Source organism: Cupressus sempervirens, chromosome 2 (assembly GCF_028749045.1).
Source record: "Cupressus sempervirens isolate cs-2001-9-10 chromosome 2, ASM2874904v1, whole genome shotgun sequence".
Lineage (NCBI taxonomy): Eukaryota > Viridiplantae > Streptophyta > Pinopsida > Cupressales > Cupressaceae > Cupressus > Cupressus sempervirens.
This window is the reverse complement of record NC_143119.1, coordinates 746,298,637-746,322,578: the sequence shown is the minus strand read 5'-3', so window position 1 is coordinate 746,322,578 and position 23,942 is coordinate 746,298,637. Positions and strand designations below refer to the sequence as shown.

Here is a 23,942-nt window from a genome sequence, read left to right as displayed (position 1 = left end):
ATGTTCAAACGTCAGTCAGCACCAACAACACAAATGTCTGGCTGGTATTGTGTGGATAATTAACAGAAGAAAAAATCTCCGACTTTTATCTTTTCATTAGGACAAAATTTTAAGAAAACTTCTCAGATATTTTAGATGTTCACAAGAAGGGGGGCCGATATTGTCACAGATTTTATTAACATGATTGTTACTTATCTGCTGGAGTCAAAACATGTCGATGGAATGACAAATGATGTGGCAAGCTTTGAAAATAAAACTATTAAACCATAAACATTGTAAATATTGGTTATTGACCTATTGACCAGGAGGCTCTTAAAGAAGAGCACACTCAGAGAAGAAATGCAATTTCCTTGTGCCATTCCTTTAGGATCTGTTTGGTTGCTGTACGTTCTACAATAAGTGGATAGGAGTGACATGTTTGGTGGGAAAAAAAATCTGACATAACTTAAAATTAGGTTTTGATTAAGAAAAGAAACTTCCTTATAATAATTTGAATGAAAAAAGAAAAAAAATTCTACAATACAAATCTTAGATTTTATTCGAATACCATTTGCAAAGCCATTTGTAACAACTTTATTTTAGAATTGATTGAACACGGTGATAAATGGTATGTCATCTGTTTCAAAAACTGCAAGGTTCTTTGAAATTTGTTTAAATTACAAAAAATCAAAAAAAACTTTAAAGGGAACATAGTGAAAGTTGTTCAGTTAATCTTGATGACACATCAATCCATAGTACATTTTTCTTTGCAGAAAACATGGCTAGAGATAGACATATATTCCAAATGAGACATAAAAATAGATCTTTCATTGTCCTTAATGTGGGAAAGTTGGATTTGGAGAATTGAGAAAACGAAAAAAATTCAACCCAATAATGTAACTTGTGCATAATTGATAAGTAAACAAAGATGAATGTAATCCATTTTTCTTCAGAAGATGAAGATACATGAAAAACTTTTTTTCAAGAGCTTTAGTCCACAAATTTGTTAATCATTAAAAATAAGTAGTTTAAATATACTCCATATAATTTGGATATTAAATTCTTCATATTCATCTTCTTTAATATCATATTCTTGATAAGCTCCATTATTTAATGTTTACTTAATTTAATAAGATTTAAGTTCTGAATATACCCACAAACTCTCTCAATTTGTGAAGACTGAATGCATCGATAATGGATGAACTGGGCAACTTACCAAGAGCTCAGACGTTATCAGAGAGTGGAGTCGAAACAGTTCCTCTCCAATATGTGAGACCTAATATTGAACCCTCCAAACCACACAACACCCATGTTCCAGTCATTGATTTGCTTGGCTTGGGAGCCTCACATTTAGAAGAAGAAACCATTGTAGAAATCTCAAAAGCTGCAAAACAGTGGGGTTTCTTTCAGATCATCAATCATGGAGTCTCAAACTCTCTGATCTCTCGAATACAAGAAGTGGGCAAAGCTTTTTTCAATCTTCCCACTGAAGAAAAGGAAGTGTATAGAAATGAACAAGCTGGGAGCCCTATTGGCTATGGAAGCAAATTAGGATACACCCAAGATGCTAAATTGGACTGGGGGGATTATTATTACAACGTTATCTTGCCTCCCCACAGAAGAAACATGTCTAAATGGCCCAAACAGCCTTCTGATTTCAAGTACACTGTTTACATCTCTTCAAACATCATTTTTTGTGGGGGTTTATAATTCTTATGTGTAACAAATTCTTATGGGTATATAATTCTTGTTATTTGCAGGGAAGTTATGGATGAATATTCAAGAGAGATGTACAAATTGTGGGAGGTTTTGATGAAGGTGCTGAGCAGAGGGTTGGGATTGGAAGATGAAAATGCATTGAACGAGGCAGTTGGTGGAGAAAAGAAAGAAATCCACATCAGAATGAATTATTATCCACCTTGTCCTCAGCCAGAATTGGTACTTGGAATTTCTCCTCACTCTGATCCCCACGTTCTCACATTTCTTCTGCATGATGAAACCCCAGGGCTGCAAATTAGAAAGGATGGAAATTGGATTGATGTTCAAAGTATTCCAGGTGCCCTCATTGTTAACGTTGCTGATGCACTTGAGGTAAACAAATGTACATGTATTTGTCTTTTAAAGGAAAACCAGTAGATTATATAGATATGGGCTTATTTCTAACTTTTTATTTTGTCTGAGAATTATTATTAGATCCAAGGATATTAGATCACGAAGAGTAAAAGGATTAATTTGATTTGGTTGACAGTGTAGTTAATAAGCAATTCGTTAGGTTATATAGATATTGGTTTATGTTGAAGATGGTAAGTTATAAGAATACAATGGTTATTTGGTTGTAATTAGCAATTCATTAGGTTATATAGATATTGGTTTATGTTGAAGATGTTAAATCATAAGACTATAATAGATATTTGTTTGAAATTGCATGTAATAAGCAATTGATTAGATTATATAGATATTGGTTTATGTTGAAGATATCAAATCATAAGAATACAATTGTTATGTGATTGAAATTACAGGTAATAAACAATTCATTAGGTTATATTTATATTGGTTTATGTTGAAGATATTGAATTGTAAGAATACAAACAGGTAATAAGCAATGGGATATACAAGAGCATTGAGCACAGGAGTTTAGTTCACAAGGATAGAGCAAGGATGTCGTGGGCTCTCTTTGGTTTTCCACATGATGAAGTCACTATTTGGCCTCTTTCAGCACTGATTGACAAAGATCATCCTGCTGTTTATGGAAGTTCACCTTGGAAAGAGTATTTGCAGAAGTTTTTTAGCAAAGGACTGGATGGAAAGGGCCATGTTCAAGAGCTACAACAAAACTAAGCTCCATTATTGTTCCCCATGGCTGGCTGTAAATGTGTAGAAATTAAGACCAGTGTAGAAATTAAGACTTAAGTAAATAAGAGTCGGCTGCAGAATAATGGTGGAAAAGCTTTTGGAACTCTGAAGAGCTCTTTTCCTGTATGTTGACGTTTTGTTGGATTGTGGACTCCCGGTTTTCCTTGCATTTTTTAATTATATATGTTACTTCTATCTATGTACTCATTTTGGTTTTGCTCATTTAAGTTTCACTATTATGAGATCATTACGTGGTTACAAACTTATGTAATTTAAAATATAGAATATAAAATTTACTATTTAATTGATCAAATATTAGTTTAAATGGTTTGATGTTATAAATTAGTATTTAAAGGTATTTAATATATTCATGTGATATTATTTAGCTATCAAGTTTGGATTGTTATGTAGAATAATCAATATCAATATATAATTATTTAATGTATTGAAAATAAAATAATGAATTATGGTTATATATTTATTTTATTATTTGTTTCAATGTCAACTATTTTATTCAAGATACAATGTTCTTACAATTTTGTTGCATGACAACAATGTTTTATAATTTTGTTATGTGACAACCTAGCAAGGTATTTATCAGTATCATAGATTTCAAGTATAGAATAGAGGCGAGTATAAAGGAAATAACTTCTAGGAGTTTTATACTAGAGAAGGAAACAAGAGAGAGTGGATTGTTCCTTACAATCCATAGTAGAATGAAGTTGCTAAGAGGAAGAACCATTCTATATGGAGGTGGAAAGGGCTATGCTACATGACCAGGATATGCCCCGCTACTTATGGGTAGTGGTGTGTAGTACAACAATCTACATTCAGAATAGGGTTCCACACAAGGTGCTAGGGAAGATGACACTAGAGGAAGCTTTCATAGGAAAGAAGCTAGATGTTGGTCACTTTAGAATATTTGGGAGTTTGGCATATTGTCATATTCTAGGTGATTCATGTACCAAGTTAGATTAGATTGCAAAGAGGGGGTACTTTGTTGGGTACAGTGAAACCTCAAAGGCATATAAGATTTTTATCCCTAGGATCATAAGAATTATTATCACATGTGATGTTAATATTGGAAGATTGGGGAAATTGTTGAAAGATTGATTGGAAGCATGAATGTTGATGATATTCCTATGGGGGAGTAATAATATGATGATATGTTACATTCATGACTGATTTTGTCATTGATGCCAACATAGCATGTTTTATGTCTACATAGCATTTTTTTGTGTTATCTGACAGAACAACAACGAAAAAATTAAGTTGGTATAGATGGCTAGTTCAGCATGATAACTACTTGAGGTTATTGGAGATACTTTTGAGTATCTAATATATGTAGTTAGCATGACTAAGCTCACTCATCATACTATTGTGTATACAGAAAGTTATCCAAGTTGCAAGGCAGAAGATTGAGATTATCACTAAGTGTAACATGTTCTTAATGTGATCTAAAAATAATTAATTGAGAAGGTCTAGTAGTTGACCGAGGGAATTTTTTTATGGAATTAGTATAAAGGAAGGATAATTTCTTTTATCATATGCAAGGATTTGGAATTTTGGAAAGTAATAGAGAGTACATAATGCGAAGTTGAGTAGAGCAATGTGAAAGTGAAGGAAACTTCATTGCTGAGGTTTTGCTGAGTGTCTAAGGTTTGGTATTTGGATCCAAGGTTTGCGACCTAGTCTACAAGGTCCAATACTAATTGGTCTAGTTGACAAGACAGAGGAAAGAAGAAGATAGCAGTAAATTACTTGTTTGAGCAGTGAGCTCTTCTTGTAGTTGAAATTGCATGTTTGGGTAGTGGGCTCTTCTTTCATACATTACACCACAACTCCTAACAGGATTGGAATCTCCTAAAAGGGATTCAAAGTTTCCTAACAGGGACTCATTGTACTAAATGTTGTAATAGACTCCTAACAAGGCCCATCCTCTAACAAGGAATATTTATATTAGTACATCATCTTATGGGCATCATTCACACATGGGTTTTCCCTTTGATTAAGGGTTTCCCTAGTCAACATATCTAGTGCAATTGTCTATGTGCATCTTTGTATGGTTACTATTTACTTTGGTTGAATGGTTAAGTTTTTTTATAAAAGATAAATATTTTAATTGTTCAATAACTGATTTGCCACCACCTTGCCCCCTGCCCTCCACTCTCAGTTATCTTGGTGGAATATTGTTTCTAACAGTTAAGTTCATGGAGGACAAGATATTTAGAAGGTCTAGAGATTCACCAATAGATGATCAGACTAAGCAGCTAGTAGAAGGTCCAAGGCCCAGCCAAAGGTAGCAAAGCACAAGTATGATTACCAGTACAAGTGTAGGCTCAAGTGGTGAAGATTCACAGAGTATGGAGAAACAAGTGCAAACATAAATGCATCTAGAAGACTTAGAGATTGATATTTCATCCTCTATAGTTGGCACCAAGAACCATGAGGTTCAAGAGATGCAAAGGGATACTCAAGAGTTTGTGGGAGCTCCTAGAAAGAGTACTAGACAATGGAGACAACCAACCAAGTTCAATGACTATGTGACATTAGTTAGTCATTTGGTAGATAGGGAGCCTTCCAACTAACAAGAGGCTAAAAAGCATCAAGTATGGTGAGATGCTATGATTGAGGTATATTCCTCAATAATGCAAAATGGTGTATGGGAGGTAGTTCTTAGACTAATAGATAGGGTAGTAGTTGGATCATGTTTCATCTATAAGATGAAGCATGGTGTAGATGGTAGCATTAAGAAATACAAGGCAAAGTTCATGGCCAAGGTGTTCTCTCAAAAGGAGAGAATAAACTATGATGAGACATTTTCTCCAATGGCCAGGTATACTTCTATACAAGTTGTGATCTCATTTGCAACACAGATAGAATGGAAAATCCATCAAATGGATGCCAAGACAAAATTCCTTAATTGTGAGTTAAAGGAGGAGGTATACATAGAGCAACTAGAAGACTTTGTAGCACACAACAAAGAGGCTCACATGTGTAGATTGAAGAGAGTATTGTACAGACTCAAGCAGGCTCTCAAAGTGAAGTATGAGCCCATTGATACATACTTGCAGGAAATGGGCTTTGTGAAGAGTGAAGTAGATGCTAACCTCTACTACTTGGTGGTTGGTGGTGAGATCCTCATTCTTATTCTATATGTGGGTGACTTGTTTCTTCTAGGTTTGGTAGGGCTCATAGAAGGTTGCAAGAGGGACCTTGCAGAAGAGTTTGAGATGAAGGACATTCAAATTATGCACTACTTTCTAGGCATGAAGGTGTGGCAAATAGATGGATAGATTTTCCTTTGTCAAAATAAATATTGCATTGAAATCTTGAAGAGATTCAAGATGGAGGATTGCAAAGGCATTTCTACACCCATGATCCTGAATTCAAGGAAGGTAGATACATCCAGGGAGAAGGATGTAGATCCCACTTTATATACATAGTTGATTGGTTCTCTTATGTACTTGGTCAACAATAGGCCAGATATTGCATTTGCAATGAACTCACTCAGTCAGTTCATGGCTGAACCAAAGACAATGCATTGGATAGTGGCCAAACATGTATTACATTACTTGCATGGTACATTTGAGTATGGGATCAAATATGCTTGAGGTGAAGGTATCAAGTTGATGGGCTATACTGATGTAGATTGGATAGGAAGTACAACATGCAAAATGAGCACTTCAGGGTGTTGTTTTAGTTTAGGGTCAGGACTTGTATCTTGGTTCAATAGGAAGTAGAAATTTGTGGCTCTGAGTTCAGCAGAAGTAGAATACATAGCAGCTAGCATGGTGATACTAAAGCTATATGGCTTCAAAAGTTGTTATTAACCTTGTTTGATCAAAAGGTTGAGACTACTGTGATATACTATGATAATTAGAGTTGCATCAAGTTGTCTAAGAATCCAATATTTCATGATAGGTCTAAACATATAAACATCAAATATCACTTCATCAAAGATTGTGTACAACAAGGGGTGTTCAACTACTATACATACCTACAGAGGAGTAGGTAGTAGACATTCCGGCTAAGGCATTAGGAAAGGTGAAATTCATCTTCTTCATAGATAAGCTAAGTGTCATGTAGAATAGCTTCCTTGCTAAGAGGGAGTGTTAGTTTTAGGTAGCTTGGACAACTGTTCATCCATATATGATTAATTAGCAAATAATTGTTAATTAATTGAATCTTTCTCGAAGAAACTAGTAACCTATTGGTTAGGTTGTTTTAATTGAGAAGCATCTAGAAACTTCTTGGTTAGGATGTTATCAAGAAGCAACTAGAAACTTCTTGGTTAGGTTGTCTTGATCAAGAAGCAACTAGAAACCTCTTGGTTAGATAGTATAAAAGGGGGGTTAAGGGAGGCATTTGGTGAATAGAAAAACATAGGAAAAAAAGTTTTAAAAGCATTTGTAGTGATAGAAAATAGTATTGCAATGCTAGCAAGGGCATAGTGATAGTAGTGGGCAATATCAACAGGAGAAATTAGGAGGTTGTTTGAATTCTACGAATGAGAGGCAAGGAATTTTGTATCTCTTGATTTGCTGAAGTTAATATATTTTCCATTTGCAAAATTGGTTTTCCCTTAGGGATTTTTATATTGTGTTTTATTTCTTATGAATTTCTTTCCATATTTTATTGGTAAAATTGTATTTGTGGTATTTTTCGATATTAGTTTTGGATTTTTTTTTGGCAGTTTAACAATCATTTACAATAAGAGATTAATAATCAGTGGTTGCAATAGTGTTAGTTTTCCCAATCCTAACTTGGAGATTTGAAGAACCCAAACTCCTACATTTTCAAGAAAATGAAATGACAGTTATAATGTAGGGAAACAATCGGTTGATGAATAGTTTCAAAAGGCATGTAGAAATGTTGTTGCATAGTTTAATGGAGAAGATGTAAAAGAATATAAATGTTTCAATGTTTCCATTGAAGTCAAACCTAAGTTGAGGTGTGGATTGTTGAGTTAAAGATCTTTAATTTGTTGCTCCACTAGTAATAGAAAGCCTAAATTCAAAGTCATTGAATTGTTGGAGAGATGAGTTCCTAAACAAGCACAAAGATAGCAGGATAACCATTTGATAAATTCCTATGGATGCCTAAGTTAGATGTTTGACTGATTGACATTTCTAATGTTGCAAGCTTCCAGATGATACATGATAGATATTTGATAGAATATGATTGTCTCTTAAGTTGAATGGGAATGGAGAATAGAGATGTAATATTCGGAATAGGAATGACCATTCCAATAACAACTATTTTTTGGAATGGATATAAGCTCATTTTAGAGTCAAAATGGGAATATGTATTCCAAACAAAAAATAAAAAACATATTCCAATTTTTCTATTCCTATTCCATCAACCAAATGGACTTAGAGGATTTCAAATCTTGGGGAGGACTTAGGTAAACATCCATTGAGGAAAGAATACAGAGCCCAATTTTTGTGAGAATGTGTGATTCTATTCTACAATAAATTGGGAAGGTTCAAAAACTAAAACCAAAGGAAGAACATTAACCACCAATTATTTGTCATAATTTACCATGGATCAATTGCCTTTAAATTCCCCCTTTGAATTCAATGATTATTAATGGATATACACTAATCATGAATCTAAAAGGCCTTGAACAATGTCAGAAGAGAGTAAATAGCTAATTGGCAATAGTTATCAGCACACTTTGGTTGATTACAAGGAGTTATAAATATTTTTTCATCAAAAACCATGCTTCATCTACCTAAGTTGTAGTATGAGGCACTCAATTATTGATTGACACTCATCAAAATAGAAAATGGAGAAAAGAGAAAGTCAATGAATGACACAATTTGTGTAAGTCTAGTGACTCAATGTCATAGTAACAAGTCACTGAATTCATATTCATGATAGGTGACCATGCACAATGTGGAAACATGGACAAGGCATGGTAATCGTTTGTCAAAATGCCTCAAACGTGTATAACCATGCAAATTGAATAGTGAGAGTTAAACTGTAAATGAATCTGATAACAACCATAGAGAAGCATCATAGAGAAGGCCTGTGAATTGTCTGATGTAATGAGGCAAGATTACTTTGTCAAGAGTAGTATAAATAATTTCAAATCTATTCCTACCAATCGAAAAATTATTAGCAATGGATCATATCCATGAGAGCCAATTACAATCTATTTAATGTCATATTTTAATCCATTTTATGCACATCCTTACTTACTTCCCTATTCCATATTCATTCTCTTTTGTTCCAGTTTACTATTTTACATTACATATGGTTTAATATACATAAGTAGTATTTAATGAGGTTTTGGGATTAAAATATAGAAAATATATTATAATTTATTTATTTGACTAATTTTTATAATTGCAGCATGTTGATTAATGGGAGTAGATGTCCCTGTGGCCTATTTTACAAGCTCTTCATATTGCACTTTGGACAAAGAACCAATGATCATTTCTATTTACCACATTATCTTGGTGCTACAACTACATTTATTAGTGTGACAACAAAATCATCTACATAGGTGCATTTATTGGATTAGTTACTATGAAATGATGATTTTACCATTATTTATTCTTAGTTTATGGTTGAGAAATCTGTTGACATTCTTACCCATGGGATTTAAGGGAGCTCACATCTTCACAAAGGTTTATAAATTCTTTTATATCTAAATAAAGGAAGGGAGATGGTTTTTCTGCATGATGATGAATGTGCAAATGGTTTCATGCCAAAATTTGCTCCTTTATATAACTAGAAAAACCACCAAATATCTCAATTTTATATTAGTGATTTTAATTTGTACAAGTTGCTAGTTTTTTTGTGTAACACCTTGCCAAGGGATCCAAAATAATTAACCTAAAGTTTTACTAAGTTTTCCAAACAATTTTTTTAAATATTTTTTGCATGAAAGATAAACCTTTCATATCAAACACATAGTAGCAGCAACAATAACATACATTCAACTAAAAGTATACATAAACAGTTTACATTCCTTAAGGATCCCAAGACATTGAGTCACATTTAATCTAATTAACACTAGGTCTAACAACCACCACAACCACATGAAAGAATAATTAAAAAGTCCAATATCCATAATATATATTTGTTCTAAATGCCTCTTGACAATTAAATTTGGAATACTCAATCATCCACTGTACATGTCATAGAGTATGAAAAGCTTAAAAGATTAAACATATGTAAAAATAAAGATACATCATCCTCATCAACCATGATACAAGTGCAATAAGGTAAATGAAACCAATAACATACATGATACATCCATCCATCAATAAAGATATAACAACCATCGTAAAGGATAACCATCCATCACAAAACACAACTAAATGTCCAGTTCCTCCCAACTATTAACAACATCATTAGACCATCGTGGGCCCTAGTCATCCCCCCACACATAACATCCCAAGTCACCGAAGAGATCATCGGCATTATCATAGTAGAGATGTCACTCCTAAAACATACTGCAAAATATGTAGAAGGAAATCTAACATGCTACAACATATGCATAAAGAAATCTAACATGCAAGAATAAAGCATAAGATGATCCAATAAAGTGGATAACATCATCTATCACATGTTAATCATAAATATAAAGAAAGATGTCAGTAAATACATCCATCATAATAATCCAAGAATAGAAAGAAGGTAAATACCAACCAAGAATGCTCCAGCCATGGTGTCTCAGACAGATCTCAAATGGTAAGAGTGAAAAAGCAATACCACCCGACCGCATTTACCCTAAATGGCCCACTCCCACCACGCTGAGGAGATAGTTTCAAGTCCCAAATATGATATCAAATCACATAACACAAATACTCTTTAAAGGAAATCCTAAAAGTATACTAACTCAAAGGTTCTAACATAGAACAACATCTAATTCCCAGAGGTGCACAAAGACATGTAGGAAGCCTACTATGTAAGCAAGAAAGTGTCATCGCATGGATCACGCTAGAGTTACCCTGGTAGTCTCTCAATAGACCTCAGCCCCCTAGTGATCCCTATGCAGCCACTAGTATCCTTTCATACTAATGAGGCATACTACGAAATGCAAGGTCGCAACCAAGCATTCTCTCTACTACCATCCTAGTCTGTAGTAGCACTCAAGGCATGGGTGAGAACATAAAATTATCTTATTAGGTTCATTTTAATCCCCATTTAGTGTAAATGTTTTTGCTTATTAATACAACTTACAATGAGTTACCCTGGTAGCCTCTTAGGGCCCTGGCCCCCATTGCAAGCCACTTCCCAACACTACAAGTAGATAACCTACCCTAGGCTCATGAAATCACAAATAAAAAAATCACCTCAGTCCTATACAAGCAACTGGAAAGCATCATAAAGATAATCAAAATAATCACATCAGTTCTCCACGAGCAATTGAAAAGCATCCAATGATAATCATAATATACATCGGTTCTCAATGACCAACCAAAAAGCATCTCAAAGTAATACTGATTGAAGATCCCAAAATGGTCAAGTCAAACATATCACAACATGACATCATCATTATCAAAACAAACACTTTAGTCCCATCAAGGCGAGTGGAAAGTAATCCAAGTATAACTGATCGATGACTCAAAAATGGTTAAGTCAAGTATCTCAAATACATACATCTTAGCTTCACACAAGAAGACTAGAAAGCAATAATAATTAGTAAATACAAACATCTCATAGACCATACCATCACATTACCATGGTTGGGTTTTAAAAAGATCGAGATCAACATCAGCATGACATCACAAACACATAACCCCCAAGCCTCTGGTAACAACCTAAGACTGGTCAAAGCTAAGACAAACCCCAAAATACATATAGCATAGAGAAACAAGATACAAACAAATGTTTTAGTTTGCTTTTGCAATCACATGGTTAAGCCAAACATGAGGTTTCAGATTTTGTTTCAAGTATATTTCAAGAGTATAAGATTCTCCTACAAGTCAACCAATTTATTTTTTGAATAATGCATAGAATTATCCCTCCATTAATTTAAACAATTTTCTAAAATAATCAGAAGATAATTATTTACTTATTCAAATAATTTAACTAATTCCTATTGACTTTTAATCATTGCATTATTTTACTAAAATCAATGTTACTAAATAATTAAATAAAACTTCATTGATTCCAAGAAGTCTCCCATTATTCAAATCATTAGAATAAGACTTATCAATTTTCAATTAAATAATTTTCAATTTCCTTAAAAAAATTTGACAAACATTTATTTAAAATAATCTTCATTTATTTTAAGTAAAATCAATCTCATTAATAATTCAATTGTTTAATTCCACTAAACACTTATTAATATCTCGTTTCTTTTAATTTGCCCTCATTTAAAAATCCATTTACTAAAATTGACTAATAATTAATTAGACTCCTTCTACTATTAACTAATCTTAATTAAATTAAACTAAATTAGATTAGTTAATAAATCTTATAAAACTAATGCATAATAGTAAGATTCTATTTTAATTCGAACCCAAACCCGAATTAATTTCCAAATTTTGATTCTACTAAGGGAAGGTTGCAATGATATTTTTAATTCCCATAACTAGATGAAACAATATGCATGCCCGAATTGCAAAATTGAAGATTCATTCATAGAGAATTATTTAGACACACATAATAGACACGATGAAGACAGGAAGAGAAAGAGGGTAATAAAATATGCGAAATGATCATGAGTGCCTACCTGGACACTAATGCTAATTCGCTACACCTCAAAAAATTGTAGAGAAGCTTCTCCTCTCAGAACCTTCTCCTTTCCAAAAATTCCTTCCTTCTCCAACATTCACAATTCCTCCAAGAAACAAAACCCCCCCAAGTGACTAGGAGTGCTTGTAGAAGCAAACGAGCTTGTCGAAGCATACGAGCATATCGAAGCATACGAGCATGTACATACACACTAGGAGAGTCTGTATATAAAGGCCTCTAAGATGCATCTAGAATGTGTCTAGAAAAAACTAGGAGATAAGCATGACAACTAAGCACATAACTTCCACGATAAGAAGATAAACATGATGAAGTGTCTAGAATATTGTAGACACCATGTGCTCAAATAATGTGCCAACTCCTAAGTGTAGACAACATGTGCATACTTAGAGTGCAGACTCTTGTGTTGTCAACATGACAACTCATGAGAGTTGGCATACTCCTATGTGAATAAATATTAAAATAATACACATTACTTAATTAATTAAATTTTTTTATTTAATATTCACCTGACTCTTTAAATTAATTTATTAATTTTAAATCTCATGCACTTATCATGTGATCATGAAATTTTTAATAAATTAATTTCTTTTCGAAACTTTATTGATAAAATATTTGTTAACTTAAATAATAATAATATTTAGAATTTATTTAAAAATGAATACTAAATATATTATTATTAAATTAAATAAATATTATCACTTTCCAAATTTAAACTTATAACTTTTATCTTCAAATTTAATTATTTTTTATTTAATTAATTTCCCAATTAATTAAATAACATTACATATTAAAATATCATATTAATTTCCATTAAATTAAATAATTAATTAAATATTTTCATTAGACTTAATTAATAAAAATTCACCAAGAAAGAGTTCGGCAATGATAACAAAAATGCGAACTAGGGGCAGGCACTATAGTTTGCCTCCAACCAAGAATAGACCATGCATTGTTATACATACTCTATATAAGAAATGTAAAATGGAGATGTCAAGACAATCTTGTACCATTTCTGAGAAATAAAGACTATCTATTGTGCTGATCAGTCCCATGCTCAAACATTTTCTATCTCACCACCTGACGGACTGAGGAGGGGGCCCACTTCTTGGGATGTCTGGTGTATTTTATTCTTTTTATTTTAGTGTGGTATGTTTGTGTTTCATTAATATAGAGTTTCATTTGAACTAGTCATTGATTCAATTGTTGTTTCTATATCAGATGGTATTCCAATTTGTATTGGTATGATATGCTTCTTGTTTCTATATCAGTTTGTAATATGATTTCCATTGATATAATATGATTATTGTTTTCTTATCATTTGAATTACTAATGTTTTATCATAGTTTTGATTTATTGAATAGAAGTAATTTTATTGTTATTGCTACTAGAAGGATGTTATTATTTTAGTAAGTTTCAATCAAGTTCCTGTTGCAGTTTTACGTAGTTTTATTCAGTTTTCTATAAGTTCATTTTCGTATGTTTTAGCTGCATCCATAATCACTCAAATCACAGCTATCATCCCTTCATAGCATATTGCTCAGATGCCTTTTGAAAGCTTATGCTCTCAAATTGACACATTTAGACCAACTGAAATTCATCATAAATTATTAATTCTTTCTTACTATTTGCCCCAATGTTGGCCTATCACTTACTCGCTACCTTTAAATGGAAAGGGGAATTTCATTTGAAAATTTATCTTGTCTATTTGTCATTTTGCCAATTCCATATGGAAGTTGAATTGGACTGGGGAGATTTTTTATTTTTTTTTATTTTTTTGGGTAAAGGTGACAAGTCACCATACTAAATTTACTAATGTGAAAAACTAGTTTGAGGGCTCAAGGAGGCAAAACGAGTCAAACCTACTTTCCTTTCCAAATTGTAACTGAAATGTGCCCCCAAACAATACCACATGGGCAAAATCAGCTTGAAAGGGATGTCAAACTATAGAGGTTGCAAGCTCTTCAGCCAACTTTGTTGAAAGGTGACAACCCTAAAATAACCCATAGACATTATCTTTGGCAAATACATTGGAGCCAAACTCTAGGCCCTCCCCCAAGTTGGCTAAAAATTCAGCAAATTGGTTGGTTTCCCTGAAGCAATGACTGATTTTAAACTCTTGAAACCTTGGCAAAAGCTTCCAAAATTTGCCTAATACCTATTAAAGATCCCACTTGACCACTTTTTTGAGGACAATGCTGAAGTAACAATCTGAGAGTCACCTTCAATGTGCATTTTTGAAATTCCTAGAGTTAATGCTAGTTTAACACCATCCTTGAGAGCTCTTACCTCCGCTAGGTTGTTAGTCCCATCCAGAAGCTTGCAAGACAAAACTTTTAAAATATGACCATGGTGGTCTTTAAGGAGACAACCACCACCTAATCTTCTTGGGTTCCCTTTAGATGCACCATCAAATTTTAGCTTGCAAAAAGGAGAAGAAGGGGCTTTCCATTTAGCTTGTTTCTAAATCTTAGCCTTAGATTTATTGTGAACTAACACGTCCTTAAAATGAATAGAAATTAGTGGACATTTATTTAGGATTAAGCCATTAGCAAATATGAATGTAGAGGACAAGTTCTTAGTCCTTAAAGTAAAAGCATTGACATTTGCTGAGATAGATTTATCAATCTACTCATACACCCTATCCATTGAAGAAAATTCCTTCCTAAATATTCTTCTATTTCTTTCCAACAAATCCCCCAAACAATAGATGATGGAGCAATTCTTCATATCTCTGCAAAAAAAGAGCCCTTGTGAGGGAGAGGCCAACCCTCCAGCAATTAAGATAAAGAGTTAGATAAGATAAGATAAGATAAGGTACATTTATTAATGTCCAATAAAAGACCACAATGTGGGTCTATGGGATTGGAAGCTTACAACAAGGGAAAAACAGACAAACAGAGCACCAAACGGTGTCCAAAAAAGAACAAGCACAACAAAAGAAGAAGAAAGCAGGAAACAACACAAAAAAGATTAGGTATCCGTCTTCACAAGGAAAAAATCCAATAGTGACTGATCTGTGCGGCTACCAGAAGCCCTATGATGAAGCTGAGTGCCACGAGAGGAGTGTCGCTGGCAAAAAGGCCCCCTACGGGGTCTCACTGATCTAGAACAGCCCATGTTAGGGAAACTATATGTTCACTTCACACCTCGAGCTAGAGTTAAGGGTGAGAAGAAGGTCGTAATAAGTTGTGCTTGGGTCTGACTCCTGGGAAATTAAAGCTATAAAGTATGGTCACGAAGCTATAAGGACTCGCGAAGATAGAGTGCAATGCAACGCTGAAAAAATTTGAGAGGGATCTGCAATCTCTAAACAAATAGTAAAATCTCCCTCTAATCTCATAGTATATGGGGCATCTGAAAAGAAAATGAATCTCAAATTTTGCCTCTGCTAAGGTACAAAGTGTACACACCCAATCCTCTCTAGCAGTATGGTGATCGACCTGAATCTGAAGTTTGTGTGAGCCCACCCTAAAGGAGCTAAGGGAGATACGTAGGGCATGAGTCCAATATCTATGTAAGTACTTAGGGCGTACAATAATCCCATCTCGGATAACTAAGAAGTGCTCAGTGTAGAAAGCCATCCTTGGACGTAGTCCCCCCTAGAGGATCCACCCAAGTCCGTGTGATATACTTCTTGTAAATGTCAAGTCTGACATGCCCGTTCAACTCCTGTCGAGAAGGGAGTAGATGAGCAAGGGTGTCCAATGAGAACTGGTATCAAGGAAGATGATCAATGTCGATCCCCACTGAACTCAATAGGATAGTAGCCTGAGCATACCAACTGTGGACTCTAGTGGCAGGATCAACATCAGCAATAGCGACTGAGGAGCAGTAGGCTAAATAAGGGTATCTGTGTTGGCGTTCCTCCGAGTCAGCAAAGCCACGAAGACGATGGAGAAACCAAATCAAGTCAAAAATAGCTGCAAATCTAAATGGGTGAGCACCGAACTTGACCAAAATAATACTGTGGGGGGTAGAACCGTGACATCTGATAATCCAATGGAGGAGCATAATCTGGGTACACTTGATCATGGCCCAATTCGAGTCTAAAAGAGAAGGACCCCAAACCACCGAACCATAGAGCACTGTGGGTCTTACTAAGGAATCCAAGAGGGATAGCTTAGACGATGTATCTTGAAAATGGTGTCTGAAGCATTGTCTCTTGAGCATGGCAAGGGAACCCAACCCTTTACTAATTCGAGGCTGAATAGCTGATCTCAAGCTGAAACAAGATCCAGAAAACTTAACCCCAAGGTATGTGTAAGATGATGTAATCTCAACTTCCCGACCCTGGAAGTGAAAATGGAGATGTGAAGTCTTCAAACCATTGAAGACCATAACTCGAGTCTTCTCAAGGTTCACAACCAGCTGTCTCATATCACAAAAAGATGCAAGTCTATCTAAAAGCCTCTGAAGACCCTCAAGAGAGGAAACAAGAAGAACCACATCATCAGCAAAGAGAAGGATGGAGATCAATACCTAGTGTAGATGACAACCATCACCTAGAAGCGAGGAGTCACTAAGAAAAGCCTCGAGTTCATCAATGTAGATCCCAAATAAGGTGGGCGAGAAAGGGTAGCCCTGCTTCACCCCAATGGTGCTCTCGATAGGATTAGAGAGGCCCTCTATGGTCCTGAGTCTACCAATCATAGTCTCATATAACCTCATAATAGCCGTCAATAAGATCTCATAAATACCAATATCTTTCAGTCTCTGAAAAAGGGCTGCTCTGGGGACGGAATCAAAAGCCTTACAAAAATCCACAAAACAATAGTAGACTTTCTTTGAGTGATGTCGAGCCTCCTCGATAATAGCTCGTAGTGTAAAGATATGACTTATGGTCTAGTTAGGAAGTTGACCATACCAACCAAGTCTGTCAAGGACCCTCATCCAACACTCATGAGAAAAGTCACATGACAGAAGAAGATTTGTATCATTCTCCCACTCCATACTACATAGGACACAAAAGAAACTACCAACGATATGCAGCCATTGAAGTCTATCTGAAATGAGGATTCTATTTTGAAGAGTCAACCAAAGAAAAGCTCCAACCTTTGGAAGAACAACATCATGCCAAAAAAACTTAAATTTCCTTTCATGAGCAATATTTTGCCCATCCATAAGAGATTGATAACCTTCCTTGACTGAGTATTGTCCACTTCCACTTCTGCTCCAAATCACCTATCACTCTCATCATTACAACATAGAGTTCTTTGGTTCAAAACATTCAGAAGCTTTATCTTCTCTATCTGAGGTATAAACAGTCCTGAGAAATCTTTCCCAAACACATTAGAAAATCCATTAGAATACTCAAAAGAGACATAATCTTCTACCTTGGAGCCCCATAGAGGTTCCAAAATATCCCGAGGAATAATGCCTTACTGCCCGAGTCAACAACCCATGAAAGATGTGGCAACAATACTTCTCTACTCTTAACCAAAAAATTCCACATAGTTGATCCTTTAGGGGGGATGTGGCAATAATACTTCTCTACTCTTAACCAAAAAATTCCACATAGTTGATCCTTTAGGGGGGTTCCGCATTGTGAATATGCACTCTGGATCATCTGAATCCAAGTATTTAATCCTGATAATCCTTGCTCATAATGCTCAAGGATTCTTATAAAAATTCCAGGCCAGCTTGGCCCCAAGGCTAATGTTCCTCTTATGAATATTGTGAACCCCAACTCTACCTCTTTGGTTGAAAAATCTTATCCCATGAGACCAAAACAACTTTTTTCTTCTCCACCAAATTCCCCTTCCAAATAAAATCTGTAAGGAGGCTCTTAATAGATGAGATGACACCTTTAGGGACTAAGACAACTAACATCACATAATTAGGGATGGAGGAAAGAACTATTTTAACCGTTAAAATCCTACCTACAAGTGACAACCACCTAGCCTTCCAAGAGAAAATCTGTTCTTTAATAGATTGAGGAATACCACCCCAATAAGTATCCTTACTTGCACCTTGAAAAAAAAGAACACCTAAATACTTGCATGGGTATTAGCCACCATAAAACCAAGACATCTCTAAACATCCCTCCTACTATGGATATTCATATTAAAGAAAAAAATCTTGGACTTAGAAGGATTTACTATCTGCCCTGAGGCCACACAATATTCATTCAAATTATCTTTAATAATAAGTGCTTCCCTCAATGATCCCTTACCAAACAACAGCAAGTCATCAACAAACAAATTGTGAGTAATTGAAATTTGTGAATGATGAATTCTAAATCCTTCCCATAACCCCAATTCCTGTTTATGAGAAATCAGCCTACTGAGACCCTCTGCCAACAAGATAAAGAGGAAGGGGAATAGAGGATCACCCTGCTTCAACCCTTGGGAGGAAAAGAAGAAGCCACATGGGGAGCCATTTATTATTATTACAATGTTATCTTGCCTCTCCACAAAGCAAACATGTCTAAATGGCCCAAACAGCCTTGTGATTTCACGTATATTGTTTGCTTCTCTTTAATCATCATTTTTTTTCTTGTGGGTGCATCTTATGTGTAAGAGACTCTTATGGGTATATATTCTTGTTAATTGCAGGGAAGTTATGGATGAAAATTTAAGAGAGATATACAAATTGTGGGAGGTTTTGATGCAGGCGTTGAGGAGAGGGTTGGGATTGGAAGATGAAAATGCATTGAATGAGGCAGTGGGTGGAGTGAAAAATGAAATCCAAATCAAAATGAATTATTATCCACCTTGTCCTCAACCAGAATTGGTACTTGGAATTTCTCCTCACTCTAATCCCCACGTTCTCACAATCCTTCTGCGTGATGAAACCCCAGGCTTACAAATTAGAAAGGATGGAAATTGGTTTGATGTTCAAAGTATTCTAGGCACCCTCATTGTTAATAGTGCTATGCACTTGAGGTACCTAGATTTGCATCCATTTAACAGTAACTTATATAAATTATTATTATTTGTTGAAATTTATTATTATTATATATTAAGTTCCAGTAGATATGAATTTAGGACTTCTCAAATGAAAAACTTATAACTACCATTGTGCCCATTTTGCTGTCTTGCCTTAAATCATCGACAGTATAAGAATTATTTTGGTTGAAAGTGCAGTTTATAAGCAATTCATTAGATTATATTGATATTGGTTTGTGTTGAAGACATGAATCATAAGAATATAATGGTTATTTGGTTGAAAGTACGGGTAATAAGCAATTAATTAGATTGTATAGATATTGGCTTATGTTAAAAATATTGAATCATAGGAATATAATGGTTATTTGATTGAAAGTATAGGTAATAAGCAATGGGATATACACGAGCATCTGGCATAGAAGTTTAGTTCATAAGGATAGAACAAGGATGTCATGGACTCTCTTTGGTTGTCCACATGATGAAGTCATTATTTCGCCTCTTTCAGCACTGATTGACAATGACCATCCTCCTGTGTATGGAAGTTCGCCTTGGAAAGAGTATGTGCAGAAGCTTTTTTAAGCAAAGGACTGGATGGAAAGGGCCATGTTCATCAGCTACAACAGAATTAAGTTGTAGATGTGTAGAAAATAGGACTAAGTCACTAATGGTGGAAAGCCTTTGGGACTCTGAAGCACTCTTTTCTTGTATGTTTATGGTTTGTTGGGATGTGGACTCATGGTTAGTCCTTATTGTCAAAAGCTTTTTTAGCAAAAACATTTTAATATTTTCTGATATATATGTAACTTCTATCTACGTACTCATCTTGGTTTTGGTCATTTATTATTTAGATTTAATGTAAATGTAATTATGTGGTGGTGAACTTACCTCTATCTAGTTTAAGATTTATTAATTAGTTGATTAAATATTATTTATATGGTTTGCTAGTTTACTGTTATATACTAGTATTTAATATTCATATGATATTATCTTGTTATCAAATTTGAATTGTTTGTAAAGAAATTAATACTAACATGTAATGATTTAATGTAATAACAATAAAATAAAGAATTCTCATTATAAACATTTGGTATTTGTTTCAATGTCAGTGATTTCATTCAGGCATAATGTTCTTACAATTTTGTTGTGTGACAATCGAATAAAATAGTCATTAGTATAATAGATGCAAAATGTTAAGAAAATAAAGAATACATAACTATACATCAAATAAACTTCACTAAAATTTTACATATGACAATGATGAATTCTTCTGACAATCTAACCTCTATAAGAATTGACTGACAAGGACAATCCTCCTCCTGTTTATGAAGGATCATCTTCGAATGAATATTTGGAAAAGTTTTAGAGCAGAGGACTGGATGGAATGGTCCATGTTCATCAGCTAGAACAATCCTCAATAAAGAATCCGAACTGAATGTCATTATCATCATTCCGCATGGGTGTAATCTAAGACCAATAAAAAGAATATATATTGTTTCTTTCAACTACTTTTCTTAATGTAGTTTGAAAGCTGTGTTATAAGTATATATGCTTGTAGAAAATCTTCTGAAGCTAATATCTTTAATTATTGAGTTGGGGTCTGGTTCTATTCGTTATATTTTTTTTATGAACTGCAGCGTTACGAGGTCCAGTCCCTCTCCAACTTGATGTATTGAGACTGTTATACAGGATTCCTATCTTCAATTACTATAAACAACCCTTAACAACAGATCCAAACTCTGTCTAGAAAGTTGACAGCGAAATTTTGATTGCAAGATGTCTATCACATATTAACATCATCTAATAACTGTCTCACACACACGTGTATAGATAGATCATTGGATAGATAGATCATTGGTGTTGATGGTGACTCTATCAACTTAAATATTATTCAGATTCAGATTGATTTTAAAGTCTATCCATAGTTACTAGTATTTGGATCATAGTAGTGGAATTTTAATGTTTCTGCCTTGTGATGTGATTGGCAAGTATTTTATTGGTAAGTGGAGATATTTTGTATAACAAGTCAAATTATGATATTGCTATCATGATTTAACTGTGTAGTTTTCTGTAACACTTAGCACTCATTGGATCTAGGTGATACTCACATAAGTGAAACATTGAGATCTCATAGATCTCCAGCAATAAACATCTCGTTTATATTTAGTACATAAAATATTATAGCTTGCTAGTATAGCCAAAACTTCTACCAATCCCTGTGCTTTTGGAAAAGTGAAGGGCCCTATAAAACCATTTCCCCCTATCCTTCTAACACTGATCCTATAATTCATTTGGAAAAGAAGTGTTAGAATGTGAGATTTATTCTTCTAGGAAGGGCTTTATATTTATTCAGATTTAAATTTTGGCATTTTCTCCCCTTTTTTCACCATTAGATTCATGAAGTTTCATCTTCTATACTTGAGTGTAAAATGGAGTTGTCATCTTTAGCTTGAGGTTTCTTCATGGTTTATTTCAATTATAAAGATGAGTAAGAAATTTTGTTGATGGTGGTACTTGGAGGTGGGATTCACATCCCATCCCAATGATCCTCTTGTTTACTTATTTTTTCCGTTATTTCTAGCATCATAAAGTTTATGAGGTTATTGGACTCTATGACTAGAAATACCTTAGATATGCTTTATTTGCATACATTTTAGTTGCAATTGATCTTTCAAAATCTTTCCTAGTAAGGTCATTCTATAAGAATGATAGATCTTAGTGTTGATTGGTGAACTAGGTGGGATTTATGTTCACTAAAAGCATTATTTTGGTACCAATCATTTAGGTCAATTATCGTGTTTAATAATCTTGGTCTTTTGTTTAAAAATATCATATTTTCTTCTCTCCATTCTACTATCTAGATTTACTTTCTAGTACATTATTTGCTATTTGCCGTACTAAATTTGTTTCTAACTTTCAAGTATATTATTTGCTAAACCAAATGGTCTTATGTTTACAAATATCATATTTTCTTCTTCCATTCTACTATCTAGATTTACTTTCTAGTACATTATTTGTCATACTAAATTTGCTTCTAACTTTCTAGTACATTATTTGCGAGACCGGATTTTCTTCTAACACTAAAATTGTTGATGTTGTGATCAAGGTTTCTTTCTTTTCCCTCCAACTCATTATTTCTAGGTTAAATCAACTTTGTTTCTAAGGTTCAAAATGGAATTAAGGATTGTTTTCTTATTTCTGACGTTGAAACAATTGTCCTTATCTCATTGTATTTCCAGTGACCCACCTTCTTCTATGGTTTCCCTATATTTGTGGTTGTAAAAAATGTTTCATTTTCCTATTCACCTAAGTCTTTAAGTGTTGATGAAACATATGGTTGGATAGTAGTAGAAAGAAGGAAGGAAGATGTAAATTTGGATAAGGTTATTTTGAATCTAACGTAGTGTTAACTCTTGTTAAACCTATTGGATAACTTGGATATTTCTTTGTAACATGGTTTCAGCCATGTCAAAAACACACTAAGTCCATCTGGTGTGCGTATGTTTTCTTGATTTCACTCTTGTCCCTTGTTTAGATAGTTTTTAATACTAAAGAGTTGGAGTCATTCTCTACTTATATTAATTAAAACAAAAAATCTACGAGTTAAGATAGATATATCAATTTAAAGCACTTCATGTTTATATATAAGAATTTTTTTCTCTACCTTTTTATAAAAGGATTAATTTGATATGAAACATAAAAGATTTTGTTCAAGATATATATGAACTTCATGAAATATCAAAAATAACAATGTCATTTCATTTTGAAATTCTTAATGATTTGTTTGTTATGAGTAACATGGAGATTTTTTTCCATATATCATCTCATAATAAACTACATGTATCCTCATATTTGTCCCAAATATACCCACTTATTTCGTACCTTTAAAAAAATCATCGAACTTTGAATATTACATTCTCCCCTTCTTATCATTATCTTTATACACAAAATATAGTACATTTTATTATATATAAACCTAACCTTTTAAACTCAATCTCTTTTTTCAGAAAGTTTATTTGATTTTGTATCTATCCTTATAACTTTTTATAATTAACAAAAATATTATATTTAACCTAAAATATAAAACTTCTTTATCAAAAGGATATAAAATAACAATTTATAGAATCCAAACCCTAAAAAAAGAATGATGACAGACCACTTACTTTCCCAAGGTAGAGCACACTGCCATTAGTTCTAAAAGCACGGAAAACACATTAGAAAAAATGAGTTCCCTGATTGACAAACCTATAAACATCCCTTCACAACGGATCAAAAATCTGTCTAGAAAGTAGACAACGAGCTTTTGCTTACAAGATGCCCGTCACATATTAACTATATATAGATAGATAGTTTATTGGTGTTGATGGTGACTCTTTATCAACTTGATTATTCAGATTCAGAGGGTTGTGAAAGCCTATCCGCAGCTACTGATATTTGTATTTCAAAGCGTCTGTGCTGCTATGTGATTGGCAAGTATTTTATTTTATTTTACTTTTCTAAAGTTGT

The 23,942-nt window shown here is 33.9% G+C and overlaps 1 protein-coding gene and 1 pseudogene across 1 annotated transcript; both read left to right on the top strand.

Annotated features, from left to right (window-relative positions):
- The first annotated feature begins 1,157 nt into the window (after nucleotides 1–1,157).
- Nucleotides 1,158–3,031, top strand: LOC149575559 (jasmonate-induced oxygenase 3-like). Its single transcript, XM_089815313.1, has 3 exons — nucleotides 1,158–1,640; nucleotides 1,740–2,070; nucleotides 2,572–3,031. Exons 1-3 carry the CDS (start codon nucleotides 1,174–1,176, stop codon nucleotides 2,815–2,817), a joined length of 1,044 nt encoding a protein of 347 aa, XP_089671439.1. The 5' UTR covers nucleotides 1,158–1,173; the 3' UTR covers nucleotides 2,818–3,031.
- A 13,412-nt stretch (nucleotides 3,032–16,443) lies between these two features.
- On the top strand, nucleotides 16,444–20,068 carry LOC149575558 (flavonol synthase/flavanone 3-hydroxylase-like; annotated as a pseudogene).
- The last annotated feature ends 3,874 nt before the right edge of the window (nucleotides 20,069–23,942 follow it).

Bases quoted from the DNA above. Each gene is read 5' to 3' on its own strand.
- LOC149575559 (XM_089815313.1), top strand. From the start codon at position 1,174: ATGGATGAACTGGGCAACTTACCAAGAGCTCAGACGTTATCAGAGAGT. The intron at 1,641-1,739 runs GTACACTGTTTA...TGTTATTTGCAG, and splicing joins AAACAGCCTTCTGATTTCAA to GGAAGTTATGGATGAATATT. The intron at 2,071-2,571 runs GTAAACAAATGT...GAATACAAACAG, and splicing joins ACGTTGCTGATGCACTTGAG to GTAATAAGCAATGGGATATA.